The following is a 15564-nucleotide window of genomic DNA, read 5'->3' on the forward strand; positions in this document are numbered from 1 at the left end:
ACAATCATTGTTAATTAGAAAGCATATTTATTCCTTCCATATGTATAAGCTTAAGATCCGGCTTAATTTAACAGTTAACACTTTTTAGTTTCTCCGCACAGGCGTGCCAACTAAGCACCCGTTTGCCTATAAATTTTGACAAAATAAGTTTGAATTTTATTTGTCAAATATATGTTTTATTATATATTTTACCAATATTTTGGTAAAATTCCAAATCTCAAAACCGACTCAATCCCTAGTTTTGGGCAAAAATATCACTATTATATTTTTTAAAAATTATCCCAAACTTTTGTATTTTATAAAAGAGCTCACCATTTATTATTTTGTAATAATGTTGCATCGTCTTCTCGGTCACCTGATAGTGTATCATGTAGTTTATTATAAAAATAATAATTTTGTATTAAATTTATTTATGTTCAACGTTATGATTTGTGATAATATAATGAATATTATTGATAATAATAACGTTGAATATTTATGATAATTTTTAGAATTTGTGAGTATAAGTCATGTTTAATATTTTTTAAAATTATTTTGAAAAATATATTTTAAAAATTGATGCCGAAACAAAATATATTTTCATTCTCAAACAACAAGCGCCAAATAACAAATATGGTAATTTATGGCCAATCATCAAAGTTCTAAGATCTGTTTCAAGCTCTCACTGAAGTTCTGTTTCAAACTCTCCTTTGTACGCTGAAAATACTACTGTCCGGTCGCCCCCTTTCTGACCGGCGACCGCTGCTCAAGCCATAAGCGGTGGCGTCACAGGTGATTTTCGATCCTCGTTCTAGGTTTAAAGTATTACCCTTCACACCTTCTCTCACAAATCCAATTTACACAACATAACTGCCACCTTTCTTGGTCTTAATCACCACCTCAGCTGCATATCTCTATGGTCAGTTCAGAATGATGACTAGAAAGCAATTAACGAATCTCTGCATTTATTTTCCAGAACCCTTTAATACCCAAAATCGAATTTTTATCACACACTTTTCAGCAGCAGCTACACTTCACTCATCAGATACACAAAAATTGGATACCCAATTAAGGTCCCTTTGTGAAAACCCTAAAAAACCCCAATTAGTTAATGCATTTGCACTTTTTAACCAAAATCTTGATTTGGGTCAAATCCCATCAGAGTCAACTTGCAATTTTCTTGTTGTAACTTTTGCAAAGAATAAGGAGTACAATCTTGCTTTAATGGTGTACCATGAAATGAGAAAAGTTCAAGTCTTGCCTTGGTTTTTATCATTAGCTGCTTTGATTGAATCTTTTGTGCATTTTCAAAAGCCAAGATTGGCAATTGGTGTATTGGGGTTGATTTTCAAGAATGGTTATAAGGTTAATGTGTATATTGTTAATGTGATATTGAAGGGTCTATGTGAAAATGGTATGGTTGTTAAGGCTATTGAGTTTGTTTGTAGTTTGGATAAGAAAGCGGTAATGCCCGATGTAGTTAGTTTAAACACCCTCGTGAGAGGACTTTGTAAAGAGAAGAAAATAGAGGAGGCTCTGGATTTGAGGTTTAGTATGGAAAATGTGGTTAGTTGTGGTCCAAACTCGTATACATATAGCATGTTGATGGAGGGTCTTTGTTCCGAGGGTAGATTGGACGACGCGATGGAGTTGTTGGAAGAGATGAGAACGAAGGGTTTGGAAGCTGATGTTGTCGTGTACACTACACTTATAAATGGGCTTTGCAACAAAGGGTATGTTAGTAGAGGGAAAGAACTTTTGAATGAGATGTTGGAGAAAGGAATTTCTCCGAGCGTAGTCACTTATTCGTGCTTAATTAATGGATTTTGTAAGCAGGGCAAATTGAAAGAAAGTACAATGTTGTATGATGATATGTTGAACAGGGGAATCCAGCCCGACATTTTTATGTTTGCGGGTATGATTGGTGCGCTCTGCACTAAGGGGAAGGCTAAAAAAGCAATGGAATTGTTCAATTTGATTCTTGATAGGGGTGAGCAGCCCGGAAATATAACTTACAATATTCTTGTTAGTGCACTATGCAAGGAAGGATTATTGGCCGATGCTTTTCGCATTTTAAAGGTGATGATAGAGAAAGGCAAGACACCCGATTTGGTCACTTACAATACACTACTAAAAGGACTTTGTGAAAGTGGGAAAGTAGATGATGCAATGACACTTTTCGAATCGATGTTGGGTGACAAGACTTATGTCCAGCCGAACGTTATTACAATGAACGTACTGATATGCGGACTTTGCCGAGACGGCCAGCTTGATAAGGCTGCAAAAATTCATAACGAGATGGTTGAGAACAAGAGTCTAGCTGATATCGGAACCTTTACTGTACTTATTGGAGCTTACTTAGAGGCAAACAATGTTGTCAAAGCTTTGGAACTCTGGAAGCAGCTAAATCAATTGAATTTTATTCCCGATTCAATAACCTATAACACTATAATTGATGGATTTTGCAAGCTAAATGTGCTCAATATAGCAAAAGGTTTGTTTCTTAGATTTAGAAAGAATGGATATCATCCGACAACTTTTGACTACAACTCATTGATGGATGCCTTGTGCAAAGAGGGTAGCTTGGAGCAAGCGACGGGATTGTTTAAAGAGATGTTAGATGCAAATTGTGAACCCGATATAGTCTCGTACAATATTATCATTCGTTCGACTCTCGAAGCAGGGAATTTGCAATCAGCTAAGGAGTTGCTTATTGGTATGAATAGGAGGGGTTTGAATCCTGATGTTTTCACTTTCTCCATTTTAATAAATAGGTTTTCGAAGCTAGGACAATTGGAGGAGGCGAAAAAGTTATTTGAGATAATGGATGCTTCTGGCTTGACAGACATTACTGTGTATGATTGTTTACTCAAGGGTTTTAGTTTGAATGGTCAAACAGGAGAAATTGTTGATTTGCTCCACAAAATGGCTGCTAAGGGTATTGAGCTAGACTCAAGAATTACTTCAACTATCTTGGAATGTCTTTGTAATTTTTCTGAAGATATTAATGTGGAGGAACTGTTGCCAAAATTTTCACAGAAAATCTCAGAAGGATTTAGCATTCCCTGTAGTGAATTGTTGATGAAGCTTCACAAGAGTATCCCCAAGCTTCAGTTAGATTCTGCTCAGTAATATAATCTCACATGCTTCTGGCAGCTGTTGAGCGATCTTTCTTTCCCTCCATCATCGAATTTCGATGTTTTGCCTTCTTCACCTTTACATTAACGTTTCCTTCACAGCAAGAGTCCTCGAACCATAACCTTAATTCTCTCATTATTGTCGCATTAGCAGGTATGTTTCTCACCTAAGTTGGCTGAGTTTCTTGTGGTATATCTTGTATAAATTCTGTGAGTCTTGAAGGGTTTCAGTTTAGACTACCTAAGAGTTTTTACACTTGAATAATTGAGATCGTTACTTCTTTGTTGAGATATTGTTGCACTGCATGACCTGAGTTATGAAATCGACATACTTGTGGCTTGAAGTTGGGTGTGTGTGTTTCAAACTTCTTGCTGGTGTGATGCTTTTGTTGTGAATGAATCTTGAGTGAATAATTGTGCTAATATAATGGCTGGAAATTACTTTGTTGTCTTTGAATATTCATTCTTGACCGGGTCTTCGTGTAAAATTCGGGAGCTCTTTTGTGCTTGTCTAAACTGATTATGAAACAAATGAATGGAAACAAGTGAAGTCATATGCCTTTATAATGGACAAACCTGGACTCATCAATTATGCATTTCGCAGAACTTTTCTGCTTTTTCGCAGAATTTATTCCCATAATCTGTCCTTCTGGAATTTTTATTATGCGACTTCCCTAGGAGTTCTGCAAATCGTAGACTCAGTTACTTTTCATGTGCTTACGTTTTCCTTCCGCAGATATATTCTGCAATTTTTGCTATCCTGATTCCCTACCTGCACTACTCTGTTTCTGCATGTCTTAAGTTTTCTTTCTTTGTTTTAGTTACTCTACTTCTGCACATATTTGAGTCTTCCTTTGTTTAGTTAACTTATTACAATGTCCTTCAAATAGCTAATATAGTGTTATTCATAGTACTTATTTATTTCTTTTGCTTTAGTTAGTACTTAGTATAGGAGTGTATCCAGTGTCTAAAATCTCCAATCTCCCCTCTTGAATCTCATGTTTCTAGAATTCAACCTAATTCAAGTATATGTATCACATAGTTTCAAGGAATTATTGTAACCTCTATGATTTGGGTTGAATTCGGTCCGAAAAGAAATCACCCACGAGTTCCTAAAATTGAAAAATATCCAATCTGATTTCGTAATAGCAGATATTTATGCTTCGGCATTTCCCTCATTGCGATTGTGAACCACCTACCACGATCCCGGTCCAAGCTCAACCTACATCATCGCATTCTCGGGCTATCCTTCACGATCACGAAGATCATTTGACCTTTCATTCAACTCCCCGCTAACACATTGTGATCGCGGTCATGGCTTCGCGTTCGTGGAGGGTCAATATAGTTGACTACTGCTTTCATCGCTAGTTGGTCGCGATCGCGGAGAACAAGTCTCCGTAACTAGTCAACCCAGCTTACCTCTTCGCTTTCGCGGTGCCTGGCTTGCGATGGCAAACACCAGACACCAAAAATTTCAGCAACAGCTGAAAATTGAAATGGTTCAACCCGAACCATACCAACAAGTTCCAAAACATAATTCCAGCTTATACAATGTTTCAAAACATGAATTGGAACAGAGATACTCAAAATGTGGGGTCGGGTTGTCACAGTCTCCCTCCCCTATCGTCACACCTAAGACATGTGCTTTCCTTCATATGCTTTCTGGTATTTGTATATTCATATTATGAATATCTTGTTTCCTCTAGCACCTACCGAACGATTTTTCTTGGCACTCTATCACATGCTTTTAGCTCTGAATATCATGTGGAGATTCTTCCTTTTTTGCTTATAAATATCCACCAAATAACAAAAGTATAACCTCTATTTTTGGATTTATTAGGTATAAATTCAAACTGGTCTCTAACACCTTTATAGTGTTCATAACAATGTTGTGATAGGCGCTCGCCTCAATGCTTAAATCGTGAACCGAGGCAAAGCATACATTTGTCGCCTTTTTGCTCTGAGGCGAGGCGATATCTGAAAAGTGAACAAGATGTAATGTGGCGACGATGAGGCAACGAGGCATTGAGAAGCGTCCTTTAAAAAAAAAAAAAGAGAAGAACTTAAAAACACAACATCTAGGGTTTATTGGTCAGACTCAGACCCCTGTGCAGCTCTTCTTCTATTCTTCCTCTTTCAATCGCAACAGCTAGGGTTAAGCCGTTCAGGTACTTGCTTCTCTTTTTCTGGCAGCATCTCTCTTTTTTCCGTAGCAACCTCTGTGTTCTCTTCGTCCTCTGTTTTCTCTTCTGTTTTTTGGAGTTTTTTGCTTCCCCCAACCTGCATTTTTTTCCAGTTTTAGTGTTCAATTTATTGCATAATAACTTAATTATTTTTTCCTATAAATAGCATATTCAATGACATCATCTGATGGTAGCAAAAAGAATGACATAGCTTGGAATTATGCTAAGAATAGATGTTGCTTCGTTTATAAGTTGGTTTTTGAATTTGCTTGTCTTATGAATAAATAGACTATCTAGTTCAGACTTTTAGTATCTACTATCTGCTTTTAGTTTTGGAATTGAAATATTTGCTAATATGTTATTGCGATTGAGTTTTTGGTTATTTATATGTGCAAATTTAATAGTTTAATTTTTTTGTATTAATTGGCGCTTCACTTCGAAAAGGTGAGCGCTTTGCTTCTCGCCTTAGTGAAGCGGGTCATCGCTTTTTGTCGCCTCTCGGTCTCCAAAACAATGGTTCATAAGTTTATGCTCAATCATTCTTTCCCAAATTTCATCGCATTACTCATAATTTAGTACAACAACTATCATTATTAAAAAAAATTAGTACAACAATTGTTCACACAACTAATCCTCTTTCCTTGAAAAAGCACATTACTTCCTCAATACCTTAGGCATTGTCCTCAGTTTGGGTTGCAACTCAGAACTATATATTTTTTTCTGAGCTAGAAAAAAGACTCATATTCTTTAGCTCAAAACTTTCGTACTCAAAATTATGATTTAAACAACAACAACAACAACCTAGTGAAATCCCACAAGTGGGGCCTGGGGAGGGTAGTGAGTATGCGGACCTTACCTCTACCCTAGGAAGTAAAAATTATGATTTAAAATTAACAGGAAATAATTTCTTTAACTTTTAAAATCCTGCTAAATAATTTCAAATCAACAAGAACAACTGATTTAGACAAAAAAAGAAGAAGCTAAAAGTGTCCTTTTCTAGAAATTCCGCAAGCTGCCTAAGTGAAATTGTGCACGTGAATTGCTATCATGTATTTGCAATTACAGCAAGGATTGTATTATACTTGATATTTTCATGAAACAATTACATGGAAGTACACGTGGGGTACTTCCCCAACCAATTTTAGCCTATATTATTTTTCTTACATAATTTTGCCCATCTTATATATTATTTGAAATTTCTTTTCACCTATTAACAAGGTATTCAGGCTCTTAAGAAGATCTTTGTCAGAAACTGATTTGAGAGTGAAATTTATGTTTATCTACACAGATTTAAACATTGTTGGGTGAATCAAAGTAAAAAAATTAAAAACTCCATTGTTGGGTTTTTTAAAAGCTTGAAAACTCATAAATAGGTTTTGTGATTTGTTTGATGATTGGAGTTCGTTGGGGATGTCATTTGGAAGCCGTGGTTAAAATTTGAAGTTATTCGGTGAAGATTTAAGCTATTTCGTGGTGCTTTTCGTGAATTGAAGTTCGTAGGAGACAAAACCCAGTTTTTGTATGCAACATTATAATAAGTGTATAATGTTGTATACCAGGTGTATAAGCACTGTTGCAAAAAAAGGGCTATGCAGATCTAAACTTAAAAACATGGCTATGTAGGTGCAATGTGGTGTGTTGGGTTGTATTTTTTTGCAAATTTCTCTATTTATATTCATTCCTTATCTTATCTTGCTTCAATGTTTTACATATCTAGAGAAGTGAGCTTAGACCGGTGAATCAGAAGTTCTTATATTCTTGTATGCATTGCCCTCACATAATCACCTGTCTATCTAAATCTAAAGATAATGACAGTTCAAGTTATATTGTGCCAATCAAGAAGTTGCCAATTAATCATCCCCTGATAATTGAAGCAGTCTGATTAACTTCAATGGGATGAATTTGCAGCGAGCAAGTTCAATGTTGAAAGCGGAGGATCATATGGCATCAACAATGAAATTGCACGTCATCTAATGATAATCAATGTAAATCAACTTCAAGGGAATGAATTTGCAGCCAGCAAGTTCAGTTTCGCAGAGGATCACGTGGCATCAACGATGAAATTGCACGTCATTGAATGATAATCAATATAAATCAACTTCAAGTAGATGAATTTCAGAGGTAAGGTTCTTATTGAACAAAATTGAAGTATTCTTTAGCTTCCTTGAATATCTTTGTGGAAGTGGAATTTTGAGCTTACTGACCAAAGCTCACGTTATTCATTGCCACTAGAGTTTGAACATCCGTCTAGATTCTGTCGAAAACTCTGGCAACAACTGGTTAGATATGTCCTGCATGATGAAATTGATGATAATTCGAAAAAAAAGATTTTGAACTTTGAGTGGTTGGAAATTCGGAATATGAAAAAGCTTGAGGCTGAGTTTGAAGCACTAGGGAAACCAGCCAGCTGTGACTTTTTAGGATTATATGGGATGAAAGGAATAGGATTTCTTTAGGGACTAAGGATAGCTTAAGGAATTTAAAGTAACTCCCCTTTTTTTGGGATAACCGTGGTATCCGAGCCAGCTTGCGCACACCTCGACTAATTTCACGGGATACCTGTTATCTCCCACTAAGCAACAGGTACCAAGTAATTCTATCCACCAAGGCTTGGACAAATGGGAAGAAATCATCTTGTGTTTTTGCCTCCGCTAGGATCAGCGGATTTGAACCTGAGACCTCATGGCTCTTAATCCACTTTATTGACCACTAAGCCACACCCTTGGGTACATAAAGTAACCCCCTTCTCGTTTCATTTCACTACTGATGTAAAGGTAGAATTTTTTTTGTATGGGAAGTTGGGTAAGCTTGGTAAGATTTCATGAATAGTTTGACTTTGTGCACACATAGTGTCTGCTACATATTCTTTCAGTGCCATTGGCTGAATTAATCAAATAATTTAAAGATTTATCAAAACATATTAATAACGAAGAATGCTTGATAGGAGTGCATTGTGGACAGAGTTACTCAGTACTTGTATTGGTCGGAGATCACAGGTATCCAGTGAATCCATCGAGATGCACGCAAACTGATCCAAATATCATTGTTCTGTTATCAAAAAAGGGAAAAGCCACTTTTGCTTCCAACCTACAAACCACCAGTTCGAAGAATCACAGTGGGTAAGCTGGGGATCCCTAGCAGCAGGGGGAATGGGGATAATAAGTTGTATTTTAGCAGCAGTGGTCAACTATTATTTTCTGATTTTGTAACCTTGTTGTGTTGTCTTGAATCAAAGTAGGCTATAAATTCAATGAATTATTTTGTTCTTTTGGAATGAAAAACAGACAAGAAATTGTCTCAAATATATTTCTTCTTTTGGCAGCCAAGAGTGTGGCATAGCATCAATGAAATGTGCGAAAACTATGGGAGACCAGGATTCAAATTCCAGCGGCGGAGAGGAAAAGAAAATGCTAGGTATTTCTTCTCATTTGTTTAAGCGTTGATGGACAAAGTTAAGCATGTTTCTGTGTTGATGGGAGATGCCATATACTCGTCGAGATGTGGACAAGCTGGCTCGGACGCTGTTGTTACAGGAAAAAAGTATATTTCTTCTTCCGTGTGTTAATTTATTTGCATATATTTACATCTCTAGAGTTTAGGTATAAAACGAAGTACTAACAAACACAATTGGAGTGAATGAATATGATGTTTACACCGAACAATATCCAAAAGATAACGGATTAAAATGAACTTTTAAAGCCTACTTTCTATATTGCAGAATTATCGATACATATATACTTCTGAAAGACCTCCATTCTTTTCAGATCAAAGCTTTAACCAAACTGTGTTTGGCATTAGAAGATCCTATCAACCCTCAAATCTCAACATAGCCATGACTTTTACAATCTATTCTTTGTAAATGTGTTTGTGTGTGTGTGTTTATCTTCTTAATATCATAGTTAATATACAAAGTCTCATGAATGGATCTTGAAATTTTTACTATGTAATAGTTTGGTTTTCTCTACAACAAAGACAATTAACATAATTGTCTTTCATTCTTTTGAGACATTTTTCATTAATTGATGATGAAAATTTATGCAACAAATGAATCCCTTCTTTTCTTTGGGTTCATTGTTGCTGCCTCTGGATTTCCTTTCTTCATCATAGCTGCAAACTCATCATAATTTATCCGACCGTCCTACAAAAACCAAAAAATATTGATTGTTGAACTTTTTATATATTACAATAACAACAACAAACTCACTGTAATTTCACACGTGGGGTCTGTGGAGGGTATGTGCGCGTAGAGGACTAGAGGATGTTCTGATAGACCCTCGGCTCGGGAAAAGCATAGTCAAACCTTTTAAATATTCAAAAAGAAAAAGAGAGAATGTGGCATGTGTATATTTAGTTGTTTTGACTTACATGATCAGTGTCAACTTCATTAATGATTTCCCTCAAATCATTTTCGTCATTCATACCAAATTCTCGTAGAGCTTGCTCTAGCTCTTCTCTTGATATATATCTGAAGAAAAAATAACAAGAACATATTAAGTAAGGTGGAATACTATCCACAACAACATTAAAACTCAATCTAGGGAAATAAAGAGAAAAAAGATTTAATTGCTCCCTACTTTAGTAGTTAGGAACGAACCAAATTTTGAAAATGAAAGAGTAAACGAGAAAAATGTAAAATAGAAAAGTTATATTCCCCAACTTAATTATCAGGTTTTCACTAATTTTTTTCTCTTTTATTTTGGTTTTTCCTTTTCCCCCCCCCCCTTATTTTTCCAGATAAATATCATATTATGGAACTTACCCGCTGTGATCCTTATCAAAATATTGGAATGCAGTGTAAAGATGTTCTTCTTTATCCATTCTGTTCATGTGCATTGTTGCTGTGATGAATTCTTCATAATCTATGGTCCCATTTCCATCAGCATCAGCCTAAATATTCCCAATATATAAAAAAGATAATTAGCATTAAAAATAAACTTTCAAAAACAACCTACTCGAGGAGGAAATAATTCAATCAATAGTCTTTTTACCTACTATGCCTTTCAGTGGGAGCAAAAAGTAAAATATTATGTCCTTGTACACATTTGATTTATTATTTTTAGCCGGTATATATAAATTATACATTAATTATCATATTTATACACAAATTATATATGAATTATACATTTGTCGACTACTTTTAATTTAAGCACTTTAGTGGACGACTATTTGGGTTGATTCTTCAAATATTGTGTCATTGTATGACAGTTTTGGATTTCAAAAAGTTTGGAAAAAAACACATTTGATAAAATCACTATTGAAGATAATAGAGGTTGTTGGGTATATGTATCATCTCTATTCATTCCTATACTAAGAAAACTTTCCTTTATCTCAAATAAAAAATGAATAAGCCCTGAATTTGAAAAAAATCTGAATTATGACGGCTTAAATTGGATCTTAAAAATGGCTTATTTTTCTTTTCTGAAAAAAGAAAAAAGATGGTTTATTTTGTGAAAGTATTATTCCCCGAATAAAAAACGGAGTTTGTGCTTGTGAAAATTTTCGAACAATCAGAGATTAAAAGAGAAGACTCAAAATTAAGCAACCAAATACAAGAACAACGGTTGTTTTGAGTGAATGGATACTATGAGATAGAACGAGAAAAAATTGACTGAAAATTAAGTTTGTAGAACTGTTGGTGGGAGGTAGCAGATGTTCCGTGAAATTAGTCGAGGTACACGCAAACTGAACTGGACACCACGATTATTTAAAAAAAAAGAAGAACTTGTAGAACTTACAGCTTCCATTAACTGTTTAATCTCATAATCTGATAGTTTAGTCCCTTGTTTGGCTAATCCTTGCTTTAATTCCTCAATTGTAATTGATCCACTGTTATCAGCATCCATGTTTTTGAACATTTGCTTTAATCCCATAATTTCTTCCTCTGAAAGGCACCCTGCAATAACCTGAAAAAATCTCCCTAAAGTAATGAGTTTGTTTACCTTTAAATTTATTAACATGAAATGTACTTTTAAATCCATAAGAATATTTCTCAAAGGTCAATACTAACAACAAGAGTTTAACTTCTATATACTGACAGGATAAAAGAACTTTTGCGTTATTAGATCACCTAAAAGATAATTAAGGTAACTGTTCATAAGAAGTGGACTAGTTATCTGGAATATAAGACAAACAATTTACTGTAACAGGTTAAATTATACTGAACGTGTAAAAATTCTTTACCCGAAGAGCAACTTTCTTAAACTTGTTCATAGCTCTGAATTGTTTGAGCCTATGTAATACAGCATTGTCCAGTGGTGTATCTGGTGCTTCTCCATCCTCCTTGATCCATGAATGATCTTAATACATAACAATTAAAAATGTTAGAAAATAAGAGTTATATACACTGACAGTGAAGTGAACGAGTTTTTACAAATTGGTGTAATGTTTTCATTTTTAGTAGACACCATTTAATGCTTATCATAGAACTTTATCAGTAATTACCTTATATAAATGACTTGATTATATAAATAATCTTTTATATATCATCAGTGCATGGGACATAAGTTCTTTGATTATATAATACTTGAAAGAGTTTAGATTGTATGAAGGGGAGCTTGGAGTAAAGGTAAAGTTATTTCCGGCCGAGCCGTGGAAACAGTCAATAATGCTTGTATTAGGATAAACTGTCTATATCACACCCTTTGGGGTGCAACACTTTTTCGGATCCTGCATGAAAACATGATACTTTGTGCACGAGGCTGTCCCCTTTTTTTAGTTTAAATTGTATGAACTGATGTTGCAAACAAATATTTATACGATTAGATCACTTATTGCGAGTGTAAATAACTTACTGAGGACTTGCATAGCTGTTAATCTCTGCTTGGGATCTATTGTCAACATCTTCCTGACAAGGTCTTTGGCTCCACCGGAAATTGAAGGCCATGGATCACTTGAAAAATCAATATGTCCCCGCAATATTGCATTGAATATTCCATTTTCATTTTCTGAAAAAAATAAAAGAGATTTAATTGTTCAACGAATTTAACCTATGCCTAGAGTGACACAATAAGATTTGTTATATTACCTACAATAAACTAGCAGCTCGATAATGCACTAAACTCTTACTATGCACATGTTAGAAAAAAGGCCGGATCACATTGGGTCCATTACGCAGTTTCACCTTAATTTTTATTTTATTTTCACTCGTATCTTATTATTTCAGCGCAAAAGAAAAATGATGGAAAAAGGTAAATGGGGAGGTACTTAGCCACACCCGGTGTTTACACGAACCATGAAAGTTCACCTTGGAAGTTGTAAATTAAAGTGATCATATATATCACTTAATCATGATTAACTAATAAATATACGTATAAAAGACACATATCATATATTTATTGATTTAGTATAAACATGGGATATTTAGATGCGGATAATTTGACCTTTAAGTCTTATATGTGTGATTTACCTGCCCAGAAAGGAGGAACTCCACAGAGAAGAATGTATAACATAACCCCAATACTCCATATATCAACTTCTGGTCCATATCTTCTTTTCAAGACTTCAGGTGCAATGTAATATGCACTACCCACAATGTCTTTAAATACATCTCCTGCAGAAAATATAACAAATATATGACAATCACTATAGTTTAATTAGTGCCGGCGCCAAAAATTTTACTAAGAGGTATCAAAAAATAAAGAAGTTAAATACACGAAGAAGCTAAGGGATTGTCAACACATAGTATATATACATGAAAATAATTTTTTTTACCTAGTGTAATTTTCGCGCGAAGGGGTGTCAATATGAAACCCCTTAGCATAAAGTGGTATATGACGCCCCTTAGCATAAGGTGGCTCCGCCACTGTGTTCAATGGTAAAAACTTAACAGTTTACCAATCAAATTTAAATCCAGAATTCGTCTTTGGACAGAGTTACAAGATGCATGTGTTAGTAGGAGGTAACAAGCGCGATAAAATAGTCGAGTATGCGTAAGCTGGCCCTAGCACCACCATTATTTAAAAAAAAGTAAAAGTTTAGTTATAGATTTTAATACCTTGCTTGTAGAATACTGAAAGGCCAAAATCTGTAGCTTTAAGAGGTGCATTCTCATCCTTATTAAGAAGTAGAAAATTCTCAGGCTTAAGATCTCTATGAATAACTCCCATAGAATGGCAAGTATGCACAATTTGCACAATTGTTCTTAACAATGAAGCTGCTGCACGTTCTGTGTAATGCCCCTTAGCGATAATTCGATCGAAAAGTTCACCTCCAGCACACAACTCCATAACCAAATGCACAGAATGTTTGTCCTCATAAGCTCCTTTTAATTCCACAATATTTGGTTGTCCTGTCAAATGGTGCATTATTTGTACTTCTCTTCTAACATCTTCAATGTCTTCTTTGTTCACTAGTTTTCTTTTTGCTATTGTTTTGCATGCAAATTGTTCTCCTGTTTGTTTGTGTGTACACAAATGTGTTACACCAAATTGTCCCCTACCAAGTTCTTTTCCTATAGTGTATGTTGTTCTAACATCTTCCATTGGTCTGCCTAAAACTGGCCCTATTGGTGATGGTTTTGAAGGTTTTGATGAAGGGCTAGGGGATGTTGTTGTTGTTTGAGGAGGAGGGGTTGTTTTTGTTGGTGTTGTGGAATCAAGATTATGTGTAGATGAAGAATTTTCTCCATTTTTAGGGTTATTGGTTTGTCCATTTTCATTGTTTGTAATTTCATTAGGTTCTTCCCCACTAGAGCAACAATTCCCCATTGTATTAGGGGACAAAGTGCAAAGAAATGAAGATGAAGAGATAGCACAATAATGAGAGAGATTCAGCAACAACACCGACAACAACAATTACGCCTCAATCCCAAACAGCTATAAGATTTAGCAACAACGACAACAACAACTACGACTCAATTCCAAATACAGAAAAATTCAACCACGACAGCAACGACAACAATAGTTACGCCTGAATGTCAAATTTTGGATTCAATGAAATAACACAAGAACAAGAGAGATCGATTTAGCAACAATGACAACAATAATTGCGCTTCAATCCCAAACAACTACAAGATTTAGCAATAACGACAATAATAACTACACCTCAATCTCAAATAAAAAAAAGTTCAACCGCAACAGCAATAATAATAATAATTATGCCTTATTTTCAAGTGGACAGATTGAAGGAGAAGGAAATTAGAATGAATATATATATTAGAACCAAATGAGTGAAAAAGGTGGCAAAATGATGGGGATTGAGAGTGACATGACGATGAAAAGCATGAAAGAAATGAGGATTTGGAGGGGTCAAGAAAAGAAATAATAATTTGTTAAAGAGAGAATATTCATCATAAATTGTATGATTATTTTTTTCCTTCAAGTGCGGGAGGAAGATTAAAGGTAAAGAAAGGGATGATTCCAATATTGGAAACAGGAGGTCATTTCTTAAAGATTGATTGCGAGAGATTGTAGGAGAAAAAATTTCCGTTTTTTTCCCTTTTTAATTTTTTGGATCTCTTTCTTTTTCTTTTTTTAGTTAAATAAATTTGCTAGTAAATTATCGTTGTAGAGAAAAAGAAAATTTGTTTTTCAATAGGGAAGGCTCAGAGTGCTTTTCGAAGCGAGTATACTATTTTTAGTTATTATTGTTAGCTTCTGTTGCAACCTAGAAGTTTACAAAAAAAAGATAATTTATTAACTTTATTATTCTAGTGAATTAAAGTTCAATTATTTTAATGAGTAAAAAAATAATTTAACGACTTACAGTTATAATGAGTAAATTTCAGTAATTATATGTGAAATAATCGATATTGACTGGGCAGCAGGAGTATTAAGTTAAAAAAAAAAAATTATAACTTCAATTTGTAGCTAATATCTAGAAAAGGTAAATATTTGACGGTATTCATTATTAGTCTACATGACTCAAAAATATATGTTTGGGAGACAAATATTCATATGAAGGCGGCTTAACAAAGATTTTTTTTTTAACTTGTATCTAATGTTTACATAATATCAAACAATTTTAAAGTGAAGAATTACGAACTCAAATGAGAACATAAATCATATATCAGTCATGGTTAAGCGATAAAAATATATATGCAAGATATATGTCTTATATTTATATATTAATATTGAATACGAGTAATTTTTTTCATCAACAAAAATATAATTTTATATTGTCAATGTATTTATCCAAATATTTAAATTCGTAGCATGAATTGAGAGGGATGCCACAACTTGCAACAATTATAACTTACACGCATTCGATATTTATATTAATCATACTAATTTATTATGATTAAGTTATAAATTAAGATGAGAAAGTAT

General features: G+C 34.4%; 2 protein-coding genes across 7 annotated transcripts; one reads left to right on the top strand and one right to left on the bottom strand.

The window, feature by feature from the left end:
* The first annotated feature begins 607 nt into the window (after positions 1–607).
* LOC107787202 (uncharacterized) lies at positions 608–9278 on the top strand. Of its 5 annotated transcripts, none has more exons than XM_016608748.2 (4): positions 608–3270; positions 7208–7420; positions 8622–8839; positions 9064–9278. In XM_016608748.2, the coding sequence occupies exon 1, from the start codon at positions 910–912 to the stop codon at positions 3109–3111; it is 2202 nt and encodes a 733-aa protein (XP_016464234.2). In that variant the 5' UTR covers positions 608–909; the 3' UTR covers positions 3112–3270; positions 7208–7420; positions 8622–8839; positions 9064–9278. The 5 variants fall into 5 exon arrangements, with proteins under 5 accessions (XP_016464234.2, XP_016464241.2, XP_016464246.2 ...); XM_016608755.2 differs by lacking the exon at positions 9064–9278 and adding an exon at positions 4992–5284 and having other exon boundaries at positions 8622–9002; XM_016608760.2 differs by lacking the exon at positions 9064–9278 and adding an exon at positions 5015–5284 and having other exon boundaries at positions 8622–9002.
* Positions 8980–14755, bottom strand: LOC107787231 (calcium-dependent protein kinase 17-like). 2 transcript variants are annotated; one of them, XM_075239621.1, is made up of 8 exons: positions 13293–14753; positions 12705–12848; positions 12091–12243; positions 11480–11595; positions 11035–11202; positions 10059–10186; positions 9665–9764; positions 8980–9437 (listed from the first exon to the last, which is right to left on the bottom strand). In XM_075239621.1, exons 1-8 carry the CDS (start codon positions 14002–14004, stop codon positions 9333–9335), a joined length of 1626 nt encoding a protein of 541 aa, XP_075095722.1. In that variant the 5' UTR covers positions 14005–14753; the 3' UTR covers positions 8980–9332. The 2 variants fall into 2 exon arrangements, with proteins under 2 accessions (XP_075095722.1, XP_016464261.2); XM_016608775.2 differs by lacking the exon at positions 10059–10186 and having other exon boundaries at positions 13293–14755.
* Positions 14756–15564: the final 809 nt, after the last annotated feature.

This window comes from Nicotiana tabacum, chromosome 19, assembly GCF_000715075.1.
Source record: "Nicotiana tabacum cultivar K326 chromosome 19, ASM71507v2, whole genome shotgun sequence".
NCBI classification, from domain to species: Eukaryota; Viridiplantae; Streptophyta; class Magnoliopsida; order Solanales; family Solanaceae; genus Nicotiana; species Nicotiana tabacum.

What these genes read in the sequence shown, in the direction of transcription:
- LOC107787231 (XM_075239621.1), bottom strand. Translation starts at nt 14,004, where the DNA reads ATGGGGAATTGTTGCTCTAGTGGGGAAGAACCTAATGAAATTACAAAC. An exon ending in TTAAACAGTTAATGGAAGCT is followed by an intron (nt 10,187 to 11,034) that starts GTAAGTTCTACA and finishes GGGAATATTTAG; the next exon opens with GCTGATGCTGATGGAAATGG. An exon ending in ATGAAGTTGACACTGATCAT is followed by an intron (nt 9,438 to 9,664) that starts GTAAGTCAAAAC and finishes TGGTTTTTGTAG; the next exon opens with GACGGTCGGATAAATTATGA.
- LOC107787202 (XM_016608748.2), top strand. Translation starts at nt 910, where the DNA reads ATGATGACTAGAAAGCAATTAACGAATCTCTGCATTTATTTTCCAGAA.